Here is a 25,024-nt window from a genome sequence, read left to right on the forward strand (position 1 = left end):
GCACCAGCGTGAATGTGCCGCTTAAATTAAGGAGAGGAGCTGCAGGGGAAAAAGATGGGCTTTCACGTCGTCTTGCTCGACCAGGCAGGGAGCTTTTGGGTTTGGTGGTTTTGGTTTTGTTGCTCTTTCAAGGTTTGCTATTAAGTGGCCTCATTTCTGCGGGGGCTTAAAGCAAATTCTCATCCCCTCGTCACTACGCCCCAAAGCCAGCGGCCCCAGAAGGGGTAAAGCACACCTCTCTGGAAAGTAGAGCACCTTTTTACCTTTTTGCAGTGTTTTTGCCTGTTTGGATGGTAACTGGAGCTGTGCTCATGAATATTTGAGGTGCTCAGGTGCCTGTTGAGGGCTGGAGGGATGGGAGGTGGTCGGGGCAGGAGGGGCAGAGCAGGGAGTGGCCGCGGCCCTGCGTGTTTGTGTCTCCTCTCGTATTCTAATAGACTTCTCGTCGGGATGACTGTGCTCTGAAATATTTATTGCCCTCTTTAAATATTCATCGCTGCAAAGGCAGCACAGCCGGATGGCAGCAGCAGAGCCTCAAGGGACAGGGGCTGCAGCAGTCCTTGGCATTTCCTCTCAGTAATACGATAAATATATATACGTGGAAAAAAAAATAATAATCGGGCATTCCCCCACTGTGGGATTGACAGGAGCGGCCAGGCGTGCATCTTGGTGTTTCCTCTCTGTGCCAGGGCCTCGTGCTTTCTCCTCAACTCGTATGCCGGGGTGCTACTCTTGGTTGCCAGATGCTAACACTTTTTTTCCAGACCCGTGTCCTGGGGCAAGCGGCTTTGTTTAGCCTGGTGCCGTGAGCCCAAAAAGTGATGAGCAGGAGGGGAGGCGGGCAGGAAGGCTTCAAGTCCTGCATAGCTGCTTCTCTCCTCTTCCTGGAGGTGAAAGGAGAACAGCGGGGCCCATAGGGGGGCACAGAGGGAGAGGGGTCCTGCTCGGACCTGCTCGCCTTCTGATGTGCCAGGTGACGGTCAGAGGGGTGAATATCGCAGGAGCTCGCGTAGCAGCACGCTGATGGGGCTGCAGGTGCTGAAATCAGCTGCTCTTCTATCAATTTAGCTTTTCAGGTTTATCGATTCCGCTCCGGTAAAACAGAGCAGTTTCAAAGTCTGACTACCAGTCATCAGCAAGAGTTTAATGAGAATATTTGTTACAGCGCTGCTGTTAAACTGAGGCGCATGTTCAGTGACGGCGAGGCGGGCGAGCAGCTTGCTTCCAGGCGCTTGGAGGGAGGTGCTGGAGGCTTCAGCACCCGCACGGATGCCGCCCAGCCCGGGGTTTGCGGCCGTCAGACATGCTGCTGACCTCGGGCTCCACCTGCGAGCGGTGCAGGTGGCCCGCAGAGGGGAGAAGTCTGCTCTGGTTCCCGGTTGCAGCAGGAATTCGGTAAATATACCTGAGCTGAAAGGCCTGGGGGCAAGCGGCTTTGTGAGGATTTAATAACAAAGGGGAAGCCTTTCCTGAGATACCTGGCATTCACAGTGTGTAAACCACTATTATGCTAGCTTACGCGGGGACGCTCTAAAAGTTAGGCACAAGCGAAGCAGGGTGGTGGCAATAGCATATGTTAAACGTCCACGTAGCCTCTTGTTCGGGGATAAAGCTGCTTTCAGGTGCGTTTTCACGTTGCGCTTAATCTAGCGCGACCGCGGGCTGCTGCGAGGAGAATGGCTGCCCTCGCCTGCCTGCCCTGGCCATATGCCGCAGCCTGGGCGCCCTGCTTGGGCAGATAGCAGGCGAGACGGCTCAGTTTGGGACCGAACAGAAGAGTATTGTTTGGATTAATTTTCTGGCTGTGGCCGTGGCATAACGAGATCTCGCAACAGCCAGGGGAGGAAGCAGAATCGCTTCTGCCGAGGCCGGTTGGTGGTTTATCGCGTTAGCTGGTCCGCGTAACTGCACCCATGCTCCTCAATAACTTGTTTCTCTCGATAAGATTAGGTCATTTCGCTTATAAATGCGTGGTGTAATCTGCTTTCCTTTATGTTCATTGACTACCACCAGCTTCTCATAGCTTTCTAGAATATTGTCCTATAGATCCGCCTTTCCGTGGTATGGGCATTGTAGGCCATTACATCTCACCCTGACACCTCTCTTCTGAATTGTGTAATGTTTGCAGCGTAAAGGCACGAAGAGATGGAAAGGACCGAATCCTTCCCAGTAGCTGACTTAATGACTGTCATTTAGAAAAATCAGTAAACAAAATAAAATGGTGTGTCTTACCAGAGCTGAATTCATCAGACTCAGCTCCTGGCTATTGGTTTTCTTGATGCTTTTGCTCATTTGATTAAATACTATTAGTGCCCAGTGTTCTTTTTCCTAACCATTAATGTACTTTCACAAAATAATGAGTTGGCACTTAATTTTTTTAATGATAAGCAAAATAGGTTGGGGTTTTCAAGTTTTTCAGTATACAGCCATGTTTTGTGTCTCCCCCCCCCCCCCCCCAGTCTTGTGGTCACTTTTGTGGCTCTTTCCTGTTCCCTTTTGAGTTAATTCCCTTTTTAAAATGCATATGTGAAAGCGCGTATCTTATTTTTCATCTGGCCAAGGCCACACACTGAAGTAATATTGCTCTCATTTTCTTTTCGTTGGTAATATATCCAAATGATTTTACCCGTGCTTTTTACCAGGCTGTTGCTCTGGTGCGTTGCTTCTCTGTGGCCCTCTATTCCTTTCCAGCATCCCTGCTTTCCAGGATACATAACGAAGGCTTTCTTGAAAATGGAAAACTCATCTTGGAACAAATGAATAACGAGATAGGAGAATGCATTACTGGAATGGAAAGTCATTGTGGGAAGAAATCTACGTTTTTAAACTGTCAAAATTCTGTTCTCAAGCATATGCCAAGTCACAGATTTCCTCCACCCCGCACCCCGAGAGCAGCTTGATTATAATATTGTTGCTTTGTTATCGAGTCCTGGCACTTGAGTCACAGATGAGTCTCGTTTGCCTTGGCTGGGGCTGCGTGCATCTGAGCCCGTCTGTTCGGCGCTGCATTGTGGCCGTACCCACGGTGAGAATGTGACAGGGCTGAGAGATTTAACTGCCTGCATTTAAAAAACAAAACACAAAAAAAAAAAACAGCCAACAGCACAAAAGAGAACCTCAGGAGGAGCTCTGGTGCTGTGTTTCGGTATGCTGCATCCATCTCGTCCCCCACCTTTGCTCCGTAGTCACGTCTGAAGGCACAGCTCCTCGCTTTGCTTTCTGCCAGCTCTGCAGTTCTTTCCGAGGCATTCAGAGCCTTCCCAATTGATTCCAGATGTGCTCGCCTTCCCGGCGTTTTCTCCCTTCCTCCTCCTCAGCTGGCAGCGGAGGCAGGACTGCTTTTCCGTGTGAGGTGCTGGAATCAGTACGGGCAGGAGGGAGGGCTTCTTGCTGGCCGGGGAGATCAGGGGGATCAAAGGGGCCTCCGTGAGTACAATATAAATGAAGCTGTCTGGGCTTTGAGGTTTTATTTTTCTCACTAGTTGTGCTTCACCTAGTAGCCAAGCAGCTCAGAGCAGCACCTCTGTGCAGCTCATGCTGCTGGCAGCAGGGGAAGAGGGGTGCAGGGAAGCCAGGTGCCAAAGTCATCTTCAAAATCCTTCCTAGGAGAGCACCAGATATAGAGAGAGATCTGGAGGCGTCTGTCACGTATAGGTATGTCACGCAGTAAGGGCTTCGAGAAATTCCTGTGACTAAAGTAGATTTGAATCTTTCTAAGGGGCTGAATGAGCATCCGGAGGGTTTAACCCTCAGGAAAGAAGCGTGAATTCCTGGGGCTGCAGGGATAACCCGCCCCACGGTGTGGCTCGGTGATGTTCTTGCAGGTACGAGGAGACAGCCCGTTCTCAGAGCAGGGATGTGGGATGAAGAACCGCTTCTCGGTCCAGCTCAGGTACCTGACTGGGTTTGAAGAGGCAGATGCTGTTTTTTTTAGAAATACAGCATCACCTGGAAAGCTGCCATCTTCCTTGAAACAAAGCCGACTGAAGTGAGCAATCTGGCTGCAGACCTGGCTGAGGTGGCGGTAGCCGTGCCAATACCCTGCCGTCCCGCTAGAGAGCTGCCGTGGGACTGGGGGGATTTTCCTCCCTGTTACCTCCCTGTGTTGTGCGGCTCTTCTTGTACAGAGCAGCACCAGGGATCTGCAGGTTAGTGGTTGAGTCAGGCAGAAAAGCGGTGCTGGCAGGTCCTCTGCACCGCCTTGCAGTCATGTACGAGGGTGCGCTCGATCTGATGCAGCCACGGGCTGCTCCCAGACGAGCCATCACCCTGCTCCGTCCCCACTGCTGGCCTCTGGTTCCTGCTGCCTCCCTGCATGGGAATCCGCGCTCGTGCGACTGTGAGTGTGATCGGTTTGCTAATCCGCTGAAGAGCTAATCGTGGTTAGCTTGGATTAAACATACGTGACACATCTGCAGTGCACTGAGCCTTAGCTGTGATTCATTTGAATTCTGGTCCAGAAGAAGAAACTTAACCCTCTTTGCCCAACAGCGAAGTAATCTCACTCGTACAGGGGATGCTTCTGCCACTCCGGGTGCCTGTTGAATTAGTGTGCGACTAGATTCACTGTATTTTGAAGCTTTATTTTCATACCAATCTGGTAAAAGCTAGCTGTCTTATGGAAATCTCTCTCCCAAGAACATTTGACTATGAATGCAAAGTGGAAAATATTCACGTGGAGTATTGCAGAGCTGAGAACACCGCCAGGGTAGGTGCTAAAGATTGGTTTCGAACAGAAATTTGAGCCTGGCCTTTCATTCGTGCTGGCTTTTTTTGCTTAGGAAGCACCCATCCTGGGGACTTTTTCCTTTATTCCCAACCCCCTTTCTCCCCAATAATTTTCAGAAGTAGTTTCATTCCTAATACGGAATAGAAACAGATGTTGAAGCCTTGATGGAGTCTTGTGAAGCACAATTCTCCTTCTAATCAACCCCAGAGAGCGTGAATTGATTGAAAGCATTTGTTGGGACGCCTTAATTGCCAGTAACATTTAACTTCTGCTTTTTTTTTTTTTTGAAAGGGGAATAATGTAGATTTCAGGCGGAGGAAATCCGTGTTCTTAAAATCTGAAAGTGGGCAGGTACATTTCAGGCTGTGGCTCTGGGCATTGCTAATGTTGCGCTACTCTCAGGCTTTGGCTGTATCCAGCAGGGAGCCTCTCTGCAGGTTGCCCAGGGGCTTCTTAATTACGGGAGGGCACGCTCAGCGCCGAGAGCCCGCATCTGCACGTAGGGATGGAGCAAACGTTGGTCAGTACTGGAAATAATGACAGTGTGGGGATGAATGAGTGCTTCCTGTGTATAGGGGTAAGATAAGACTATAATTTTCTTTCTTCCTTTCCTACAAAAGAGGGGCTTGAACTTCTCTGTTTAAAAAAAAAAAAAAAAGCCAGCTGTTTTCTTTTACCAAACAGTTTTCGGTGGCCTGGAGTGATAGTGTGCATATTGGAAGATAACTTGTTCTTCCCTTGCTTTACATATCTAGGAGAAGGAAGGACAAGATTAGATAATCTAGTGCAAGGTTGCACCGGGAAGTTGAAGAAAACATGCCTTTAAATGGTGAGCTAGGTGCGGGTCTGTGCTTGGACATCTATTTTGGTGGGCAGGGTAGCTTATTTAGGCTTAAGCTAAGCCAATTGAAAAAGCGTGTCCTCAAATGATTACATCCAATATAAGTAACAATAAAAAAAAAAAGTGTGCCTCTAAACTTTCCCTTAACAAATCTGGCATAAAACTCCAAATTCTTGCAAAACTTTTCAGGGGTTCAGGAGGCATTGCTGTTGTGCCTGTGGTAGTAGAGTCAAAATCCCCACTGCATCATAAATCTAATGAAAAGCAAGCTCCAGGCATGGAGGTGAAATCCCAACCCCCTTATTTTTGTGATGTTCCTCAAGGTGCTTTTATGATTGACCCACATCAAGGAAAAAAATTGTTGATTTTATCAGTCTGGGTCGCCAGACAGACAGACGTGCTGGCCTCTCTCTCTGGAGTCTCAGAAATGCCTTTGTAGCGCAGGCTGCAGGTGTGGGTGTCAGGTTGGGGTCACGCACCCAGCCCAGTCCAGGGAAGCTTTGGGCAGAGGTGAAGAATGCCAGGAGCTGGTGACGTAGTAACGGCACTCAGGAGTTACCTTGTGCTGTCCTAGGTCTTGTAATCAATAACGCTTGCTGGGAAGGCATGTTGGCCTTGTAGGCCACGTGTATTTTTGCATTTTTCTCTTTTTGTTTTCCTTTCCTTATGTCTTTTCCCTTCCTTTTAGCTTTGTATATTCTTTTCATTCCTATCCTTTCTTTCCATAGGCTTTGTACCTATGGGGTCGGGTGCTAAAGGACTGATTTAGGATAAAAGTTCTAAGTTCCAAAGCTTTTCCCGTTCAGAAGCTGGTCAATAATGAAATGGCCATGACATGGAAAAAGTTAATTACTGTGTTTTGGGGTAAAGAGCTTTTATGTTTCCAGACACCTGAAGGGTTCATGTGGCTGAGTTTCAGCAGGGCTAGGGAGCTGGAACCACATCACTGCACCATCCCATGCATCACTTTGGTGCGTGTTTGACTGTCTTCAACACAAACTGACCCTAAAGAGCAAGGCACAGTTTAGAAGAGCAAGGCACAGTTTTGAAAATCAAGGCAGTGGTTCCACGTGCCGTGAGGGCCACTGCTATAGGTTGGGGTTGCTCCTGGTGTGACAGCCCTGCCCCTGGTTTTCTGGAAGGGATCACACGCACGTTCCCCCTGGGTCTTGCAGCATCCCTCACGCTGCATTGTACCCATTCCCGTTCACAAAACATTGCTCCCTGATACGTTCGTTATCATCAGCGGGCAAATCTGGGATGGCCTGGGAGAGGGTTAACGTGTGCTGCAGGCTGCGGCTCGCCCCAGCTCATCCCACTGCGGGTGCCCCAGCCCTTTCTCCCCCCCACCCCCATCTGGCTCCCATTCTCTCGCTCTCTGCCAAGCCATTTCAGCGCTCTTAACTGGGAACAAAACTAACCTGATAATAAAAAGTCTTTCTTATTTTTTTTCCCCTCTCTTTCTGGGAAAAGAAGCTCAGCTGTGCTGACACGGCTCAGCACGGTGGATGGAGTCGGGGCAGGGTGTGCAGCTGGATGTAACAGGGCAGCAGCTCCAGCTGGAGCCTTAGCACCCACGGAGCCCCAGGAGGCTGTTTTGGGAGGGCTGGGAAGGTGAGCCTGCTGCAGCAAGCTTAATTCGCATTTGTGACAAGAAGGGGAAAAAGCAGTCTGCGTTCCCTGTCACTGCTCTCTTGGTCTGCTACAGCAGGGTTGTATGGTGGCCCTTCCTCTGCTCCACGAGGAGCCATGCATGGCCTCTTCGGCGGGAGCCACGTGGCACATTTGCCTCCCCAAGGGCCCCTGTGACCTGGTCAGAGGGGGGACAGCGCCGTTCCCTCCTCCCCATCTTCACATCCATCCCTCCTGTGGGGCAGCCATCCCTCCTGTGGGGCAGCACGGGGCAGGCTGAGCTGTCGCGTTGGGCTCTGTAGATCCGAGCTACGAACGCTTTTGCTGTTTACGAAAGGGATTAGGCTGGCGCAGAGAGCAAACAGCCGTAGCCGGGAACACACCAGTCGTCACAAACACCTTAATTGCCTTCAGCTAGCCGGGAGGCAGCTACTTCCAGCCTTAGTAACACAGGCACGGCAAAGGCTTACCCATCAACAACGGGCTGGCCCTCCCCGTGCCCTGAGCAGGCATATGCTCACGTCTATCCCAATGTTTTGGGGTTTACCAGCAGCGAAAGGTACTTTGAAGAGGTTCATGTTTATGTGCTGTAACGTTTCCTTGCACCTTTCCATGAAGCTCATGGCTCTTCATAAGCTACCGGGCAACACACAAATTGTGGTACTTCACGGGGAGCTGTCTGTAGAAATTGTGCCAGGTCAGTTTTAGCAGAATTACAATTTTATTTAGTTACACTTCACTATCTAAGCAAATATTGACATACCGCTACAGAAGGGTTAGACGGTTGCCTTACTCTGAGGCTCCTTTCACATCCCTCTTACTCCCGTTTCTCTAGCAGGCAGAACAAAACCGGCCCCTCGCAAAATAAACCGACCTTTGTTAGCTGACAGTTTTATGGAAGCAGGAGGCCTTTGTGTGTGTGGTTGTGGTACTCGCGCTCGGCGCCGCGATCTTGGATCACCACCTGCTGTCTGCTGACAGAATTCACCCTAAATCCCGGTTGCAGAGCCACGTCGCTTCTGGTTGGGGCTTCCCCCCCTCTGTGAGGTGCCGCCACGCGTGCTTGCTTACTGCTCGTCTGCCTAGCTGTTCGTTAATTAAGTTAACGCCACATCACCTCTTGGAGTTGTGTCCCCGTTCGTGGGGGGGGGGTTAACTGCCTTAGCTAAATTGGTTTTCAAACAAAACACGGGCTGAGCTGTGTAGGCCAAACCCCCACCCGGAGGAGGGCAGCTGGCACCTCGAGGACAAGGCCTTAGCTCTGTGGGGCTGAGCGCAGGGCCCTGAGCTGGGAACCCGGGCTGATGTCTGTATCCTCCGTCCCTTTGGTGCCCTGCGTGGTGTGAGCTGATGGGGCAGGTGTCAGAGCTCGGCCCCCGGGAGCTGCTCTGAACCCTGCAGATAAGTGCTTTTTGTGGGAGCGGGGGAGCTGAGGCTGCCATCTACCTTGCAGCTGAAGGAAGGGTCTGTCTGCTCCTGAACAATTAGGTTCATTTCATCCTATCACACAAGTCGCTAGTAGCTGTAGTTGATGGGGGAATGTTGCTGGGCTTTCTCCATCCTGCGATGGCATCTGTGCATGCGTTTGGGAACGGTGACCGCTCTTTGGCATAGCCATCTCGGTCTGTCCATGTTGAGTCACGACGTGGGGAACTTCATGAGTTAAACCGGGCAGGAGTGGCGATGCAGTGAGGTATGTTGTCGAGACAGGACAGACCAAATACTTTCAGCTCAGCTCTTCTGGTTGCTTCTCCCCCCCTGCATACCTTCACCAAGGGTTTTCTCGCTGCTCGTTAGACCTCCTGGGAAGTGGGAAAAGCAACGCATCTGACTGCAGGACTTTCCCTTGAGGGTTGGTGGTAGGGAAAGGAGTTCAGGTTCTGTGTTTGAAGATAAATGGGATTTTTTTTTTTGTTAGTTCTTGAAAATATGAAGTGTTGGGTAAATGTTGAAATTAGGTAGAGTAACAGAAGAGGAGGATATCAGTATGCCATGAAACCTGCAGAGAACACCTCAGGAGTTCTTCTTTGTAGACAGTAGTGGAGACAGGACAAGTAATTTTAAAGCACTGAAGGAAATTAAAATAAAAAAAAATTAGACGGGAAATGTGTACGTAATCATATCAAGAGAAAATAATTTGAGATCCAGATACTCCTTCGGATGATGAAACCTGGACAAGCATAATAGTGATAGATCTACAGATAACCTGAGACATTAAATTAAAGATAGATTTGTAATAAAAAATATGATTTCTGCATGTTAGTAAGATTACTAAAAACCGAAGTGACAATGGTATTAAAACATGGCATTCTGTACCAAAAATTCCTTATATAAAAATCTTAGGAAGGTCAGAGAGAAGTAATAAATAAAGTTGCCAGGTTATTTTGGCTTGTGAGATGTGATTAAGCTCCAAATAAATATGTATTATCAAAACACCATGAGAAGCAGGAGAGAGAGATAGCATTTTTCATCCTTCAAACATTTGTAGATAATTGAAGAAGGGAGAGAAAATATTTAAAAGGTTGAAATGCATTTAAACCAGAAGGAGCAGTATTAACGGGGGGGGGGGTGGGGGGTGGAAATGTTGAGAATAAGATGATACTAGGTTTATGGGCTGGCATTTTAAGTAGCCTAGGAGTGAGATTAAACAAAACGCTAGAGTATGTCCTTCAGGGAGCAACTCTGCACTGTTGAGAAGATGGCATAATAGGTTTTGTTGGTGGCTAATTAGCATTCTCTTCCTCCTATCAGGGATACCACCAGCTTGTGAATCTGGTTTGTTTGAAGAAAATTAGTAATAGTTTCTGCTACAGCATCTTTCCTGGGGTTATCTTACCAATTTTTGAAATTAAAAAAAAAAAATCAGTTTCATGTTTAGCTCCACTGTTAAACAAAAGAAATGGGCTGACAACGTGAGCTGTATGGAAACAGGCAGGAGGCTGGATGTAACGAAACGTGGTGAGCAGAGAGCTTAGAGAGACGGCAACGTGGAGCTGGAGCTTGCCCTGCAGATCTCCAGCGGGGCTGAGGCTCTCAGCAGCCCCACACCACTAAAACTCGGAATGACGGCAGAGTGAGCACAAGCAGAGGGAGCAGTCCTCGTTTTGGGGCAAAAACCCACTCCTTTGGAAAACACGCTCCCTGTGTGAGAAGCCACCACGTGCGTGCTGGGGAGGAGGAGAGGGCAGGGCGCTCAGTGCCAACGCGGAGCCTTGGCCCCCACCGAACAAGGGGTGGTTTCATTAACTTGAGCCCAGCCACCCAGAGGCTCGCTGCCTGCGTGAAGGCAGCGCTCTGCAGCCTAATCTGAGGGAGACAAAGCCAGGCTACCGTGAGGCCCTGGGGCGGCAGGCCGGGTACGCCGATGTCCGAGCAGGTTTGGGACTCGGACAACATCTGAATGAGCTGGTGCTGGCCAGAGGCATGCCGTCATCGTGCCCTTTGCCAGGAAGGGAAAGTCCCAGGTAGCCTGATAAAGGGATTGGGAGGTTTGTCCAGCTGCAGCGGAGGCCCCGCAGCCCCGGCACGCTCTCTGCTGAAGGCTGCTCGGTAATTCCCCCTCTGCCTCTCCCGTCTGCAGGACAAGCTCCTTTCCCCTTTTCCTCCATTGATTGAAGCGTGCTGGTATCAGAATAGGCTCAAGTACCTCTGGGCTTTGTGGGGGAGGACCTGGGGCTGGAACAGCAGCCAAAATTTAAAATCAGGATTAGTCTGTTGACACGCACATAAATCAAACAGCCACGCTATCATAAATCTTCTCCGTGGATTTCGCTGCTGTGGCGGTGAAAGCGTTAGGAGCGGTGCGGCAGGCTGGGCCTCCTAGGGTTGGGTTTCAGTGCCAAGGCTGTTCTCCTTCACCCCAGGGGGCTCGGGAAGGTCGTCCCAGCTCCCCCCTCTGCCCTCCGCGAGAACCCTGTGGTGGCTGCAACCTGCAGGCTTTGGCCTTTGCTCCTGGTGGGCTTGCAGGCACGCTTAAGACAAGGTAGGGTGGGACATCCGCTGCCTCTTGGGGATGCAGGGCAGCGCTAAAAGCTGGACCCGTGCTCTGTACCCAGAGTGAGAGCGAGGGAAGAGGCTGCTGCACAGATGGGTGCCCAGATGCGTGCTTCTTTACTCTCACTGCAACGCAAGGGAGGAGAGTGTGCCCTCGGGCACACCCTGTGCTCGAGTGCAGGGCTGCGAAGGTCAGGCTGGAGGAGATGGACTCAGATATGGCGCTTTTAAGGGATATTAAAAGTTAGCGCCTCTGTGTCCTTAGCAATCGGTATCTGTGTTTTCCTTAGCGAGTAATGCCTTACTGTGCGCAAAACATTTTGTGAGATTACAGGGGCGTGCAAATTGCAAGCCCGATAGTGTTCTCCATATGTCACCCAGCAGCGAGAAAGTTGCCCAAAAGAGATTAAAAACCGGTGTCGTAGTTCGGAGGAGCAAGGCGTGCTCTTTTTGATAGAGAAGATAATAGGAGATGGTGCAGTATTACAGCGGCAGTGGGTGGGATGTTTACATGGACTGTGCGGAGCGTGTTTGTGGATAACTTCTCAGGGTGATGTTTCCATCTGTTTTCCATGGTGTAGTAAAGCCGCCTTCTGCTTTTCCCTTTCTCCAGGGTAACCAGGAGCCAGCAGCAACTCCTGATGCAATGGTGCAGCCATTCACCACAATCCCATTTCCGCCACCCCCACAGAACGGGATTCCCACAGAGTACGGGGTGCCACACACTCAGGACTATGCAGGCCAGACCAGCGAGCACAATCTGACGCTCTACGGAAGCACGCAGCCGCATGGAGAGCAGAGCACGACCACGGCCAGCACACAGAACGGATCTCTCGCAGTAAGTGCCTGGGGCAGGGTCGCAGGGCTCTCCGGCCAGGGTGGTGCTTCTGGAAGAGGCAGCCGCGGAGTAGGTGGCTGACTGCTTCTGAAGCACGCAGCACGTCAGTGGTGGGCTTGGAAAGGAGACAATCGCAAAAGGCCGGAGGTTCTGATGATCCGTTGCTATCTTCTTGTCTTTCCCCTTGTTCATGTTCTTCTCCTTACAAATAGGTCTCTGCAAAGAGGAGTCATACCTGAGAATCGTGGTGTTTCACCATGGTGGCGTTGTCCAAAGACGGTCCTTTCTAAAAGGATTAGTTACGTGGAGTCAGTTGGCAAGTGGTTCAAATGAACGTGATGGTGGCAAATTCTGGAAGGTTGACAGTACAGAGGATTAGAGAGAGCACATGTATTGTAGGTGTAATCCCAGTATATTTCTGCTTTCAGGAAGCTAACAGAGTAGAAAAACACTTTTCTTTGACTTTCTCAAGATGGCAGGAAGCTTCAGGGGCAAAGATAGGAGAGGACCTCTCAGCTACTAGGCTTCCATTTACCAAATGAAGATTTTCACCTTCTTAGTTTTTTTTGCTTTCTTCTTCCCATGGCCTGGAACTGGCACTGGGCAACATGCTGGCAGATTATCCCAGGAAAAGCTTTATCCACCCCTTAAGCCACTTGTTAAGACTTAACTTCCTAATAAAGAGCCTTATGGTGAGAGCCTTCGGTGCTCAGGGGCGGATTTAATCTGTTAATGCTTTCAGTTTTGCTTGTAGTTGGGTGTTTGGCTCACAGAGATTATTTTTTCCCCTGTAAGTACAGAGTGAATTTAGTGCCAATGATGGGAAGAACCGATAGTGCCAGCTCAAGTGTGCACGGTTCCCAGCGTGTGGCTCTGCCCTTTCTGCACTGGACAGTGGCTGCACGGTTGACAACGCAGGTTTTGACTTTGATAAGGTCCCTTTGAGTTCATCCTGGCAACGCCACAACTTCGATGTCTCGGAGAAGAAAAGAGTACAAGCCCGGGAAAGCACGTTGGCAGTGCATAAAAGTAACTTCAGCCTAAGGCAAGCGTAAATGTAGAGAGGGAGAGATCAGGCTGGAAATAAAACTGAAGGCTGATGCAGCGTGCAGAAATGAAAGTCATCATTTCAGTACCAGACAGCCTTACGTCCTTCCAGCCCGTAAGATCTGGGCTGCCCGTCTCCACCCAGCAGCTAGGTTGACCAGAAGGACGGAAACGGGGGGCAAAACGCGGTGGCGTCTTTCCCCCCGTGTATTTTTGCTGCTCCCATCTTTGCCCAGAGCTTGAGAAGCGTTTCTTTCTAACGGCAGCGCTGTGAGCCCTGACCCCGGCCGTAAGCTCTTGCCAAACCTCCCTCTGCTCTTCCATATTAGGAGCCATCCCCAGGGCGCTGCAGGGCCGAGCTCTGCCTTTCATCAGCGCGCGCCGGCTCCGCGGAGCCCGCCGCGTGTGCGCGCTGCCAGGGCAGTGCAGGGCAGGGTGGCACGGTGCAGTGTGGCGCATCGCGGCGCATCACGGCACGGCTCGGCTCGGCAGCCGGGGAAGGGAGAAGAGCAGCCCGTGTGCGTGGGAGGGAGTGTTGCTGGGAGACTGCAGGGAGAAGGTGGTGTTGCCGGGAGGGAGCGTGACTGGGAGAGGTTATGCGAGAAACAGGCAGGGGAGGCGCGCAGCCGTCGTGCTGGCTGCCGGGAGCGGGTGGGCACGTCTGGTCCGAGCGTTTAACGCGGTTAAGGATGCGCAGGACGAGCGTGCAAAGGCGGGCTCGCAGACCGCAGCTGGCCAGGAAAGGGTAAGGGTGCAGCCTGGCTCTTGCTGCTACGGCTGGGACTGAGAGCATCCCAGATGGTGGCACGTGAAGACGTCCAGGGGGAGAGGCAAGGCGCCTCGCATGGGCATTCCCACACTTTACACGCATCGGGTTTTGGATCTTCTGGGTCCCTTTATCTGTTCTGTACAGGAATCCTACTGTATCGAGTTACTTTGATTCTGTGGGGTGCCTTGGGATGTAATTGCTCGCAACTTTTCTTTCTCAGTACGCTGATTAATGATGTAGTAACTAGGGGAAGGAAGAAGGCTCAGCAGTTGCTCAAGCTGAAGCATGCTGTTAAAATACAGCAGCACAGGATGGCTGTTTCATCTCGAACATCAACGTCAAGCATCTCGGCTATCCCGTATGCTGGTTATCGCTTGCTTGACACACACATCCAATCCACGCGAGCTAGGCTGCTGTGCTTTAAGGCGCCTTTTCCCTTCACCATTTTGTTGTCTCGCTTAAATGACAGCGCTAACTTTAACATAGTAAAAGCTTGTTGCAGACGATACATGATCCTCCCCTCCCGTTATTGCGACTGACAAGCGCAGCTGCTGTCATGTGTGCGAAGGCGATACCCCAGACTGAATAGCTGGTGGATTTTTTAGCTGCTGACTTGAGGCCTGTGCTCCCATGGGATAACTCAGAAATTCCTTCGGCCAGGCGGATTAGGTCCCTCCTTGCATTTAGGAACAAGGCCTCTGCTGCTGCCCGGCTGGCAGGAGAGAGTGGGATAGCAAAAGCTGTGCTCAGATGGCGTGGGTTTCTGCCTTTTCAGGCTGGTAGCGTTTAGGGGGAATGCAAAAGTAACAGAACATGAGGTAGCTTAAAAATCCCTCATGGAAAGGGGAATTTCATCTGGTTGGTATCAGGTTATGCAGCGGTGTGATGGGGTCTGCAGTGGGGCCCGTAACACAGGGTGGGAGCACCTTTTCATGGGAACTTGGCTGGATCCCATGGAAAAGTCAGACTGAATGACTTGAGATTAGCAGCGGCGTCTGCCGAGTTAATACACAGTGATCTGGAAGGCTGAGTCCCAAATAAACCTTGGGAGTCAAAGTCCGTGCCTTCCTCAGTGCTCCCCTGGGCTGTGTAAAACCCCCAGGCGAAGGGGAATGGCTGGTTGGTGTCGTCAGCTGAGGGTGAGCTGGGTTCTGGAGCCCTGAGTGTGGTGGAAAGCATTCCGAGCTCTCGGGGCTGGGGCATGGAAAAGGAACGGGCACATAGGTGGCGTAATACAAACAGCTTAATATTTTGGAATCTTTTTATTTTAGGATCAGGCCTCATCCGTGGGGCTTTGTTTCTCGTCTGGCATGTGGGTCTCCCGGTCGTCATCTCGGAGCATCTGTCCTTTCTCTTGATACTGTCCCAAAGCACAGCTGAAAGACCTGCCTTAAAAATAGACTGAGGTGTAGCGGACCATATTTGGCCTACTCGCTCTGCCCGTTGCGGCCCGTCTCTTAAACTGTTGATGCTCTGCATTTCACTTTTTATAGTGCCGGGTCGCCTGGCTTCTTCCCCCTTCTTGGTTTACATTAGTGTGCTTCTTTCTCCCCGATGGAGACGCCCGGCGCAGACAGCTCCAAGGGGAGATGCCGATGAGGCTGCGGTTCCTCTGGCAGCTGATCTGATCTGAAGGTGCACCGCTGTCAGAAAGGAGAGATCTGGCTCCGAGCACTCCTATTTTCTGGCTCTGGCGTTCCTTACGTGAGCCACTTTAATTCACTGACCTGGCAGAAAGCTGTCTGATTCTTTTGCTGGGTTAATGAATTAGAGGGGCTCTTGGAGGACTCCAGCAAATGCTGTTGTCCCAAGGTGAGCGCACGGAGCGCGTGGCCAGGAGCCGAGAGCAATTGTCAGCTCGCTGCAGCTCCCGGTACTCTACCCACAGAGGGGAGATTAATCATCCGCTGAACTAAAAAAGCTTGCTTGATAGTAAATGCAATGCACTTAATACTGTGAGCTGATTATTCAACTCGTTTCTCTTGTTAATGTCAGAGGGAAGAATTTGTGTGTCTATATAAATTACCGAATGCAGCTGGAGCTATGGAAGTAGAGGAGTAAGTTTATGTAAATTACTTTGCACGAAAATGGCAGGTGCTGTCGCCTTGGTGTTATGTTGTCGTGAACCAATATAAAGCATTATTTAATTACAGAGCAGCGTGTCTCTAGGCATTTTGACGTGCCATACCGAAGCATATTTAACTCATCTGCTGCACCATAAAGGGCTACAGACTTCCAGATTCCTTAAAGAAGACACATCTGTGGTGGGGGACCCCTGCTTATCACGTTCAGAAGCAGGAGGGGGAAGCTGCTCGGTCATCTGGCTGTGGCCCAGGCATCTAATAAGGGTTTAGAAGGAAGGGAGCCAACAGCACCACAGGGCTTCCTCAACTTACTTTTGCAATGCATGGATGATGTTAAAAGGATGACTTTCCCTTGGGTATTTCTTTGCCTAGTCTGAGATAGCAGAATTTTCCTCTGTAATTATTTTTCATCACTTCGGTAATTAAAGCATTTGCTCATGTAAGGTATTTCAGGTGAGGAATATGTTTAATGAATATCCTCGCTTATCTTTTGATACTGCTGAGCAGGTAGATGTGAGGAGGAACCAGCTCCAAAGAAGTACGTAGCTGCTGATTGTTTAGATACAGCAGCTTGGAAATCACTGTCTTGGGGTAGCAAACTCTGACATCTAACATCAGAAATTTGCTTTGAGGATGAGGCGGATTATTTTGCTTGTCGGCACTTCCAGACTCATGTCTAGTGAGGCAGGTTTAAAAATGATTTCAAAAGAGAAATAGGGAATAAATCAGAAAATACCATTGTGTTAGAGTATACAGCTGTGGTAGTTCTGCATTTCTCTCAAAGGTTAGAGCAGATCTTGAAGTAGTACAGAGAAGGATAATAGTGATGATGAAAAGGATGTAGCACGTTCTTTACGAGAAGAAATGAAATCTTCAGAGGAGAAGAGCTGACAGATAAGTGAAGGAATATGATGTATATGGAATATTGAGAGGTGTGGGAAAAAAAGTAGGGAACTTTCCCATTTTCACTTACTAGGATGCAAACAGGGAATAAGTGGCATGCATCAAAACAAAACCAAAAAAATGCAACCCCAAAACACAAAACCAGAAAACCATTTTGGTGTTGTTTTTGTTTTCCCCTCCATATAATGAAGATTTTAACTGTGGAAATCTTGTACACAGGATGCTTTGGAAGTTGAGAGTATAAACAGGCTCATAAAACTCACTAAACGTTTCACGGGCAATAGGTTCATTGCCAGCGAGCAGCTCGGAAGAGGACATGAACCGGCTCAATTTTCTGGAGGCTGGGAGGCTGGAGGAACATCACTGAGCGTTTGCCCTGTGTGGCCAGGTGGTCTTTGCCTTTAATAAGGAAAGGGGACAAAAAGACTAAGTTTTAGCGTGTCTGAAAACAGGTACCTAACAGTCAGAAGAAATATGCCCTAAACTAATCTAGCTATTGGAAACAGTTAAAAGCCCAGAGAAGTGGTTTGGTACATCCTTAGCCATTTTTTGTGAAGCTTTTGGCATACAAAGCACTTGGGCACATTGTTAGTTGTGCCTGTACCGTAGCCCAGTTTTTTTATGTAACCATGCTTGGCATCTCTGAAAAATCAAGTGCATGGATACAACACTAAAATAAAATTTGCAGCTGTTGAAAGGTGATCGTTATCCCTGTGTTGTGCTGTGTGATAAGCAAGCGTAGTGTAAGCAGCACAAGCTCCTGTGCCCTTTGCTCTCAGGTGTATGGATCCGTGCTACTCTGGTGGGGTGCGTGGTGAGGCAGGAGAGGGGTTTTGTGCCCCAAATCCAATTCTTCACTCATTTTTCCACCAAACCTGCTTAGTGGGTATCTATTGATGGATGACTGGTTGTTTTGACACGGGCTTTTCACTGGCAAGTGCAGAGATCTTCTATTATCACTGCACTCCTTGGCAGTGGGCAGGTTGCCTTCTGCCAGCCCCAGTTTTCAGTCCTCGTCTCCACACAGATCGTCAAGGTCTTGATCAAATCAAGGTTGTTTTTACCTTTTTTTATGGACCTGACAGTGGTCTAGAAGCAGTGAGTCTGTCTCCCAGATGCTATGAACTGCCCAGGTCCCCTTTTAAATATAGCTGTTAGTTACAGTTTGTAAATATTTCTTTTTTCGCAGTGGCTTACGGATCTTAACCTCCTCGCTATGATTCACAGCCTTATGGACCACCTGGTTCGTGGGGGAAGAGGACAAGGGGGTTGGTTTATTGTGTGTTTTGTTGTAGTTTTTCGTGCGCGCAGGTACACGTGCACGCCTCCCTTCGCGGCTGCCTCTCGTTGCGTGGCGTTTCTTCGCTGCTGGCGGGTGCAAGGAAGTGGCACGGGGGCACGGCGAGCAAGTGGTTGAGTGAAGCAAATACCGTGCGTGTGCTGAGCTCCGATCCATTTCCCGGTGACCTTGAACAGCTCAGAGCTTGTGTGTGCAGGCGTGAATGGCATTATCGCTGCGTAAGTGTGTGTTACCTGGACTACGGAGAGGAGGTAGCGGGGATCCGATGCTGTTTTCAGACGCGGGGTCTTTGCCCCGGTCGCAAGCACCGAGACCCAGGGGACAGCCGTCAGCTCCCTTCGGCGCTGTCGTAGCGAAGGGAGGAGGTCGGCCCTGAGCTGCGAGGTGCTGACGTGAGGCCAGAAAAAAGGAGCTGGAACTGGCATGGAGAGGAGATGGGGTCGGGGTGAGGAGCAGGCGCGCGGTGAATCGCGGGCTTTTATCATTGGGCTCGGGCAGGGCAGCGCTTTGCCAGTCTCCATTATGTGCTGCCGGAGAACAGGCTCCAGGCCCTTCCTTTCATCTCCTTCCTAGTGAGTTGAGACAAGGAATAACTATAAAAGGAAGAGGGGAAAAAAAAAAAAAAGGCAGCAATACCTGAAGAGACTATTTCTTTCATTTATGTTGTAGCTGAACGTGTGGCAGTGGACAAACGTATTGAGCTCATGTTATAGTAGCTGAAAGTTCAGAGCTTACCGTAGGGCCCTGGATGCTGGAAATGAGGGAGCTGCAGCATCCAGGGAGAGAGAAGGCATTTAATGTTCAACTACTGCTGAAAAATCAGGAAATGTGGAAGGCAGCACAACATCCAGGGAGTGTTAGCGTAGTCAGAAAGGTAAGATTGGGCTGAGCCCCCCCCGTTCTTTCTTTTACTTCTCCAGTTTGAAGCCTTTGTCTTATTGTACACGTCTCACATGCTGGAAAACTGACTCCCGTGTGGCGGCAGCACGCTGCCATATGCAGGAACAGCTGTGAGCGTTTTTGGGCAGGCCACTGTACATGATATATTGCACCCTTGGAAAGAAAGGAGCTCTGCCCTCTGCTCGTGAACAAATGGCTGGGAGAGGAGCGCAAGCCTTTGTCTCCTGTGGAAGCAGCAGATCCAGTCCCGGGCAGCCAATATTTGAATTCAGGGACTAACATGTTTTTGTCGTCACAGTTCAGAATCTCTGCCTTTCCTAATTCCAGCAGGAGACGTGCTGGTGTGTTTGCTTAAGGATGCACCTGTGGGCATTTGCCCACTTGCCAATTCCATGCCACAGCCATAAGGAAACACAGGATTTGGCAAATCGCTCTCGCAAAGCTCCAGAATGTGCCTGAAAATGGGATGGGGCGAGTTCCCTTTGAGCAGGAGAGTTGATGATTTTGGGGAGTTGTTTTGGAGCACTCACTCCAAAACAGGCATTGTGTGCAGTGATGGATGGGCTACCCCTGTGTTTTGTCCTGCTTGGACGGATTTGCCCTGAGGAGCAAAGGACTCTGATGGAGTAATAAAAATAAAACCACCAAATAGCATGGTGTGATTTAATCACAAGCCAGCTGCATCGATTCTTCCCCTAGGGTGCACTCTGTGTGTTTGGAGATGCATTTTGTCATCGGGGTGAGGCTAGAAGACAGGGAATTTAGGGAGGGGGGGCAACTTTTTTGATATGATCAAAGGGAAGTTTGTGAGGTGGTTCTTGAAAATTTGATATCGGGGGGGGATGAATCTTAGCCAAATAAAAAAATCTTCATCCTGCTATGCTTCTCTCGAGACTAGAGTGGCTCTGGGGAGTAGAGATAATTGCAGGGCAATATCTCCGTTCTTCCTATCACAGCTTAATTTATATTAATCAGATCAAACATGTTTTGTGCTGCCTGCACTGCCCTACTAAAATAAAATGGAAAGCTGCCGCTGCTTTGCTCAGCACGACAAGGCCCCGGTGCTTACTGTTCGCTGGCTCTTGTCAGTCCTTTATAAGCAGCGTGCAAGTTCAAGGTCATATCTGTGAGGGATGTTTCTGGCCAGAAGAAGCTCTTGATGTTGCCAGTTCGGTTTATCTGTGGAGGGAGGTTTCTTTCCAAACATTCACGAAGCGTTGTATATCAAATGAGGTGCAGAGCAGCCTGCCATGCTCAGCCGGTGGCTGGGGAGTCAGCATGGGCAACTCCCCTGAGACTTCTTCCTGTCTTTGGTAGACGATTTATGTATATAAAAAATAAAAAGAGCACCCCCCAAACCAAATCAACCCCCCTACTCTTCAATCGTAAGTTTTAAGGCCTGCATATGTTCTTGAAGGTGCCTTGAAAAGCTGACTAGCAGTTGTGCAGTCCTTGCCTTCTCATAGAACTTCTTTTCACTCAGTGGGTTAGGGAAGAAGTCAGGTTGGCATCTAAAGAAATGAAATGATGCTTCAAAGTGCATCTTACAAGTGTCAGAGCATTAGTCCTGCGAGGCTGGGGCAAGCAACGGGAGATGGAGGTGGGTGGGTGGGTGCTCTTTGAATGCCTTCACCTGTCTGCTTGCTCTTGGAAAGGGACAGAGCATTAAAACTGACCAGATTAGTCTGTAGCTCTTGAGTGCTTGAGGGCATTTTTTTGGACTAAAGTACAAAAAAAAAAACACAATCATTTTCTCATCAAGGCATTTTGCAAACAGGCTGTGGCTTGCCTTTAAGTTTAGTGCCTTGCCTCCGGTATTGCCACTTCTTACTCTAAGCCCAGCATGGGTGGCTGAGGCTCTCTTCCTTTCTTCTTCCCTGCCCATTTTCTCTGTTCTGGCCCACTGACACACCTTCCTGCTGTATGTTTGCTGTGCACAAGTGCCCCAAGCCCACACCTTGCCCTGGCTTTGCTGTGCCACTCAGTGTTTAGGAACGCCAGAATGAATTCCCTCATTTTGGTTGTGGAGCTGGTAGCAGAAAGTAGCACTTGGAGATTTTATAAACCCAGCAGTGGTAATGATTGTTTCCTGTCCCTGGGCTGACTTTTAAGTGTACTAGAAAAGTTAATCAAAGACATCCGTAAGCTGTTGCTATGTGGATTTTTCCCATTTAATTATAGACCTTCTGGGGTGGTGTTTCTCTGAAGGGAACTTGACAGAGCAGATGCCGTTTTGCCTGGGGATGCATTTCTGGTATTGGCCCGGTGAAGAGCTGCCACTTCAGCTGTGGGATTTTGATGATTGCATGAACATCCTGCCACATGAGATTAGAGTGGCGGTACTACCTCCCAGCTTCAGGATGCGGAAGATCCGCCTCTTCATTAGAGCTTTCATATGGTGGCAGCTGAAGTGAGGAAGAGCAGGGGAAAAGAGAGCAATTTAAGAAAACCAAAGGCAAATCTACTAAGCTAAAAGGTGATATGAGGGGAGGGAAGCTGAGATCTTGTTAGTGTTTACTCATGGAAAGAGAGGGGAAGAACAACAGATCGATTGTTAAGCGTTACTGGCTTTATCAAAGTAATTGTCAAGTGTTCAGATACTGCAATCACAAATGTAGTGCTAATACATGAAGAGAGATGGGCAAAGCCTGCAAAAGGAATTTGAATGGTTTCTATTCACAAACACAATTTTGCCTTTCTGATTCCAGCAGACAGAAGGAGGGGCACAGACAGATGGACAGCAATCACAGACACAGAGCAGTGAGAACACCGAGAGCAAATCCACTCCAAAACGGCTTCATGTGTCCAACATTCCCTTCCGCTTTCGAGATCCGGACCTTCGACAGATGTTTGGGGTAAGTTACTGGAGCCATTCAAGGCATGGCAGCTCTCCTTCACCACAGGAGGAACGTGTGGTGCTGGTGTATTCCTGTGGAGGAAAAGCCCTTCTCCTTCTTTTGCCCCTGCCCTGATTTACTCAGCACACTGTAAAATATTTGCAGAAGTAAGGCAATTAGTAGTGTTTACCTCAGTTGGTAAATACACATGAAAACTGTAATTGTGTTGGTCATATCAAGATGTTGGGGTAAGCTAACGATTGGCTTGGAAAAAAAACGAAACAAAACAAAACTTCACCTTATTTCCCAGTGAAGACTAGGATTAAACAGTGACTTAATATATCCCTTGCAAAGCACTGTTTTTCAGTTGCTTAGAAACTTGTTGAAATATTTATGTCTTGATCCTCATGATCCACTTTTGTGATGAAAAATTGCTGCAAGGAATTGGCCAACTAGTAATTGCATATGGAAAAGCTGGTGCAAGTCAGATGGCATTTTGCATCGTGTATGATATGTATTTTGTTTCTTTTGACTGAATAGTTTGTCTCCCCTAATAGTAACCTTCGTATGCTCCTCAATTTATAAACTCTTCCCCGAAGAGTTGGTTCACATGAGTATAGATGGTGACTTGTTCCATATGGACACAGAGATGAGCTGGGTACTTCATGACCTAACCTTCAGGTGAAGTTGGCTGTGTATCATTGTCAGGAGTCTGTGGCTTGTTGGTATGATGCTAGCGTCCTTGGCAGATGATGTGTTTTATAGCCTTTATAAATATTTCTTCTGTATAAACGACTTAAAATGTTGCTGCCTGTTTGAGATACAGCGCAGAGCAATCCGGTCAGGAAAGACCAAAGTAAAGTTTCCTTTAACCATGCTGCTTTGGATCTATGTATACCTTGGTCCTACATGCATAGCCATCTGCTCCCTCAGATTCTGCACTATTTTGTAGTTTCAACTGTTGCATCTCTTTAGGCATTTGTGTGTGTCTATGCATGCACCTGTGCATGTGGGGAGTAGTGTTATGGTGCTGTAAATGTGTCAAATTCATGGACTTCAAGATTAAACTTAAAATGAAAGGAGAAGAATTGGGATTATCTATTCATTACTTGAACAATATGAAGTGAAAAAAATGTGCAGAGATGTTAAAACTTTCACTAATGGTCTTCAGCAAGAGTCTAAATCATATATATTGAGAGATGTCTTTACTTCTTGTTCTTGAAAATTTTTTTTGGTTGTTTGTTTTTGTCCATAAGAAGATACTCTGTGGATGAGACCAAACTGAGAAGCTGTCAAAATACCAGAGGGCAGGGCTGATGTTCGGAGGGACCTTAGCAGGTGTTCAGACACCTCCATCTTTGGAGGTGTTTAACACTTGACTGCATACATCCCAGCCAAACTGATCTCATTAGACCTGCTCTGAGCAGGTGTTGAACTAAATGACCTCTGGAAATAGGTCCCAGCCAAAATTAGGATTCTGTGATTCTGTTGCTGGAGGCCTGGGTTTGCATTTCTTGTTGTTCATGCATTAGATTGCTGCACTTTTGACATCTGTGGGAATGTTTTCAGGGTGAAACTCATCTCCTGGCAATCTGTGATTGCTGAATCGTCAGTCGCCTGTTCCACTTGTGTTTTTCAGCTTGCTTTTTGCTGTTGCAGGGCCGTGCGGTAGGCAGTTCCGTCCGGTTTGGATAAACCGGTTGCTGAAATCACAGCCAGTTCTTGGACCACCTGCTACAGTCTGTATTTAGCACACCCTGCTCTTTGGTGCTGCTGCTCCCCTCTCCTGGGAGCGCATCACTTACATAAACTGTTCCACATTGCTGCTGCCCCTTCCCTTGGGACCGGTGCTTGACAACTGGACCCTTTCACACTCATTCATATCGACACTGTTCTTCCCTGTGCTCCTGGTGTGGGGACAGGAATGAGATGGAAATTGCAAGAACATCCCTCTCCTGGTGAATTTTATGTCTGCTTTGCAGATGGAGAGACCCAGACATTATGAATGAACTCCCGTCCTGAGATGGGATATGTAGAAAATACAGCCTAACTGCTTGCATTAAGGTTTCCCACCCTTTTTTGTGACCCAAACATTGCCACTTATGCATTTTCCCATCCCCATCTATACACTAAATGAGTGGGTTACCATCGTTGCCCAAGTTATCTGTTGTAGCTTTACTTTTAGTCTAATCATCATCTTGAGTTCCGCCACAGTGATGTGATTTTAACTTAGGTAAATGGTATGTTCCCTGTAAAACCTTTCGCTAGTTCACCTAGCAGTGTCTTTGCTGAGAAGTACGCATGCCAGAAGATCATTCATCTTTTGGGGCATTAAAAAAAAGAATGCCATTTTCCTGTAAGGGAAAACTTTGTTGCTTTGCCAAGGAAAAAAATCAGTAGTTCTTGCAGATCTCTGTTTTTCTCTGTGCTCCTTCTCTCAGCATGTTCAGAGCCTCAAGCAGGAGAGCATTTCTATCCGAATCCCCCTTGCTCCTATTTCTCTTTCAGGATCAGGATGCTTCCCCTTGGGTGACGCACTGAAACCAACCCTTTCTCCTACAGGGGACTCGTGGTTGTCTGAGTCTTCAGCTGTGGCTGGCCTGTAACCCCCATCGTCTCCCTTTCCCTTCTGTGTGTCAGGTCACATCTCCTCAACGTCATATCTGAGAGACTCAAAATCCTTGCCTGGAGTGATTTTCCCAAACTACTGTACAATGAGAGAAATTGGGTAGACAGCAAAGCAGCAGAGGAGGAAGAAATAAATGTGATGGTAGGGAGGGAGTAAAGAAGTCCCTTGAGGACTTAACAGCATGCGAGAGGTCAGCCCCGTCCTGGGTCGTAGAACATTAGCTGATGCTTTCATCCTGTATTGAATAGAGGTGGACTACAGATGTGTTGTTGTGTGTGTGATTAAGTGGAAATTACATAACGCTTTTCAAACCATTGCCATCCAGGAGAGCTGCAGACATAAGGATTTCCTGATGAATTGAAGTTATTCGGGTTTCAAGTCATCTCTCACCTGTCACGTGTTTCTGACAGGTCCCTGAAATATCCTCAGCAATGGAACAAACATTTCCTTATGTATATGCTTCTTATAGGGTGGCAAATAAAATAGGCTGCTTAAAACATGTAATATTTACCTGACATTTCA

General features: G+C 48.7%; 1 protein-coding gene across 27 annotated transcripts in view; it reads left to right on the forward strand.

The window, feature by feature from the left end:
- Positions 1–25,024, forward strand: part of RBFOX2 (RNA binding fox-1 homolog 2) — a 169,564-nt gene that overhangs the window by 97,781 nt on the left and 46,759 nt on the right. For all 27 annotated transcript variants that reach the window (XR_014586319.1, XR_014586320.1, XR_014586321.1 and 24 more), the window contains 2 exons: positions 11,809–12,033; positions 21,745–21,891. Coding sequence is in view for 23 of the 27 variants with exons in the window: in XM_083842614.1 (XP_083698740.1) it covers positions 11,809–12,033; positions 21,745–21,891 (372 nt within the window). In the remaining 4 variants the exon portion in view is untranslated. The remainder of the gene's footprint in view (positions 1–11,808; positions 12,034–21,744; positions 21,892–25,024) is intronic.

This window comes from Anser anser, assembly GCF_964211835.1.
Source record: "Anser anser genome assembly, chromosome: 1".
Classification (NCBI taxonomy): Eukaryota; Metazoa; Chordata; class Aves; order Anseriformes; family Anatidae; genus Anser; species Anser anser.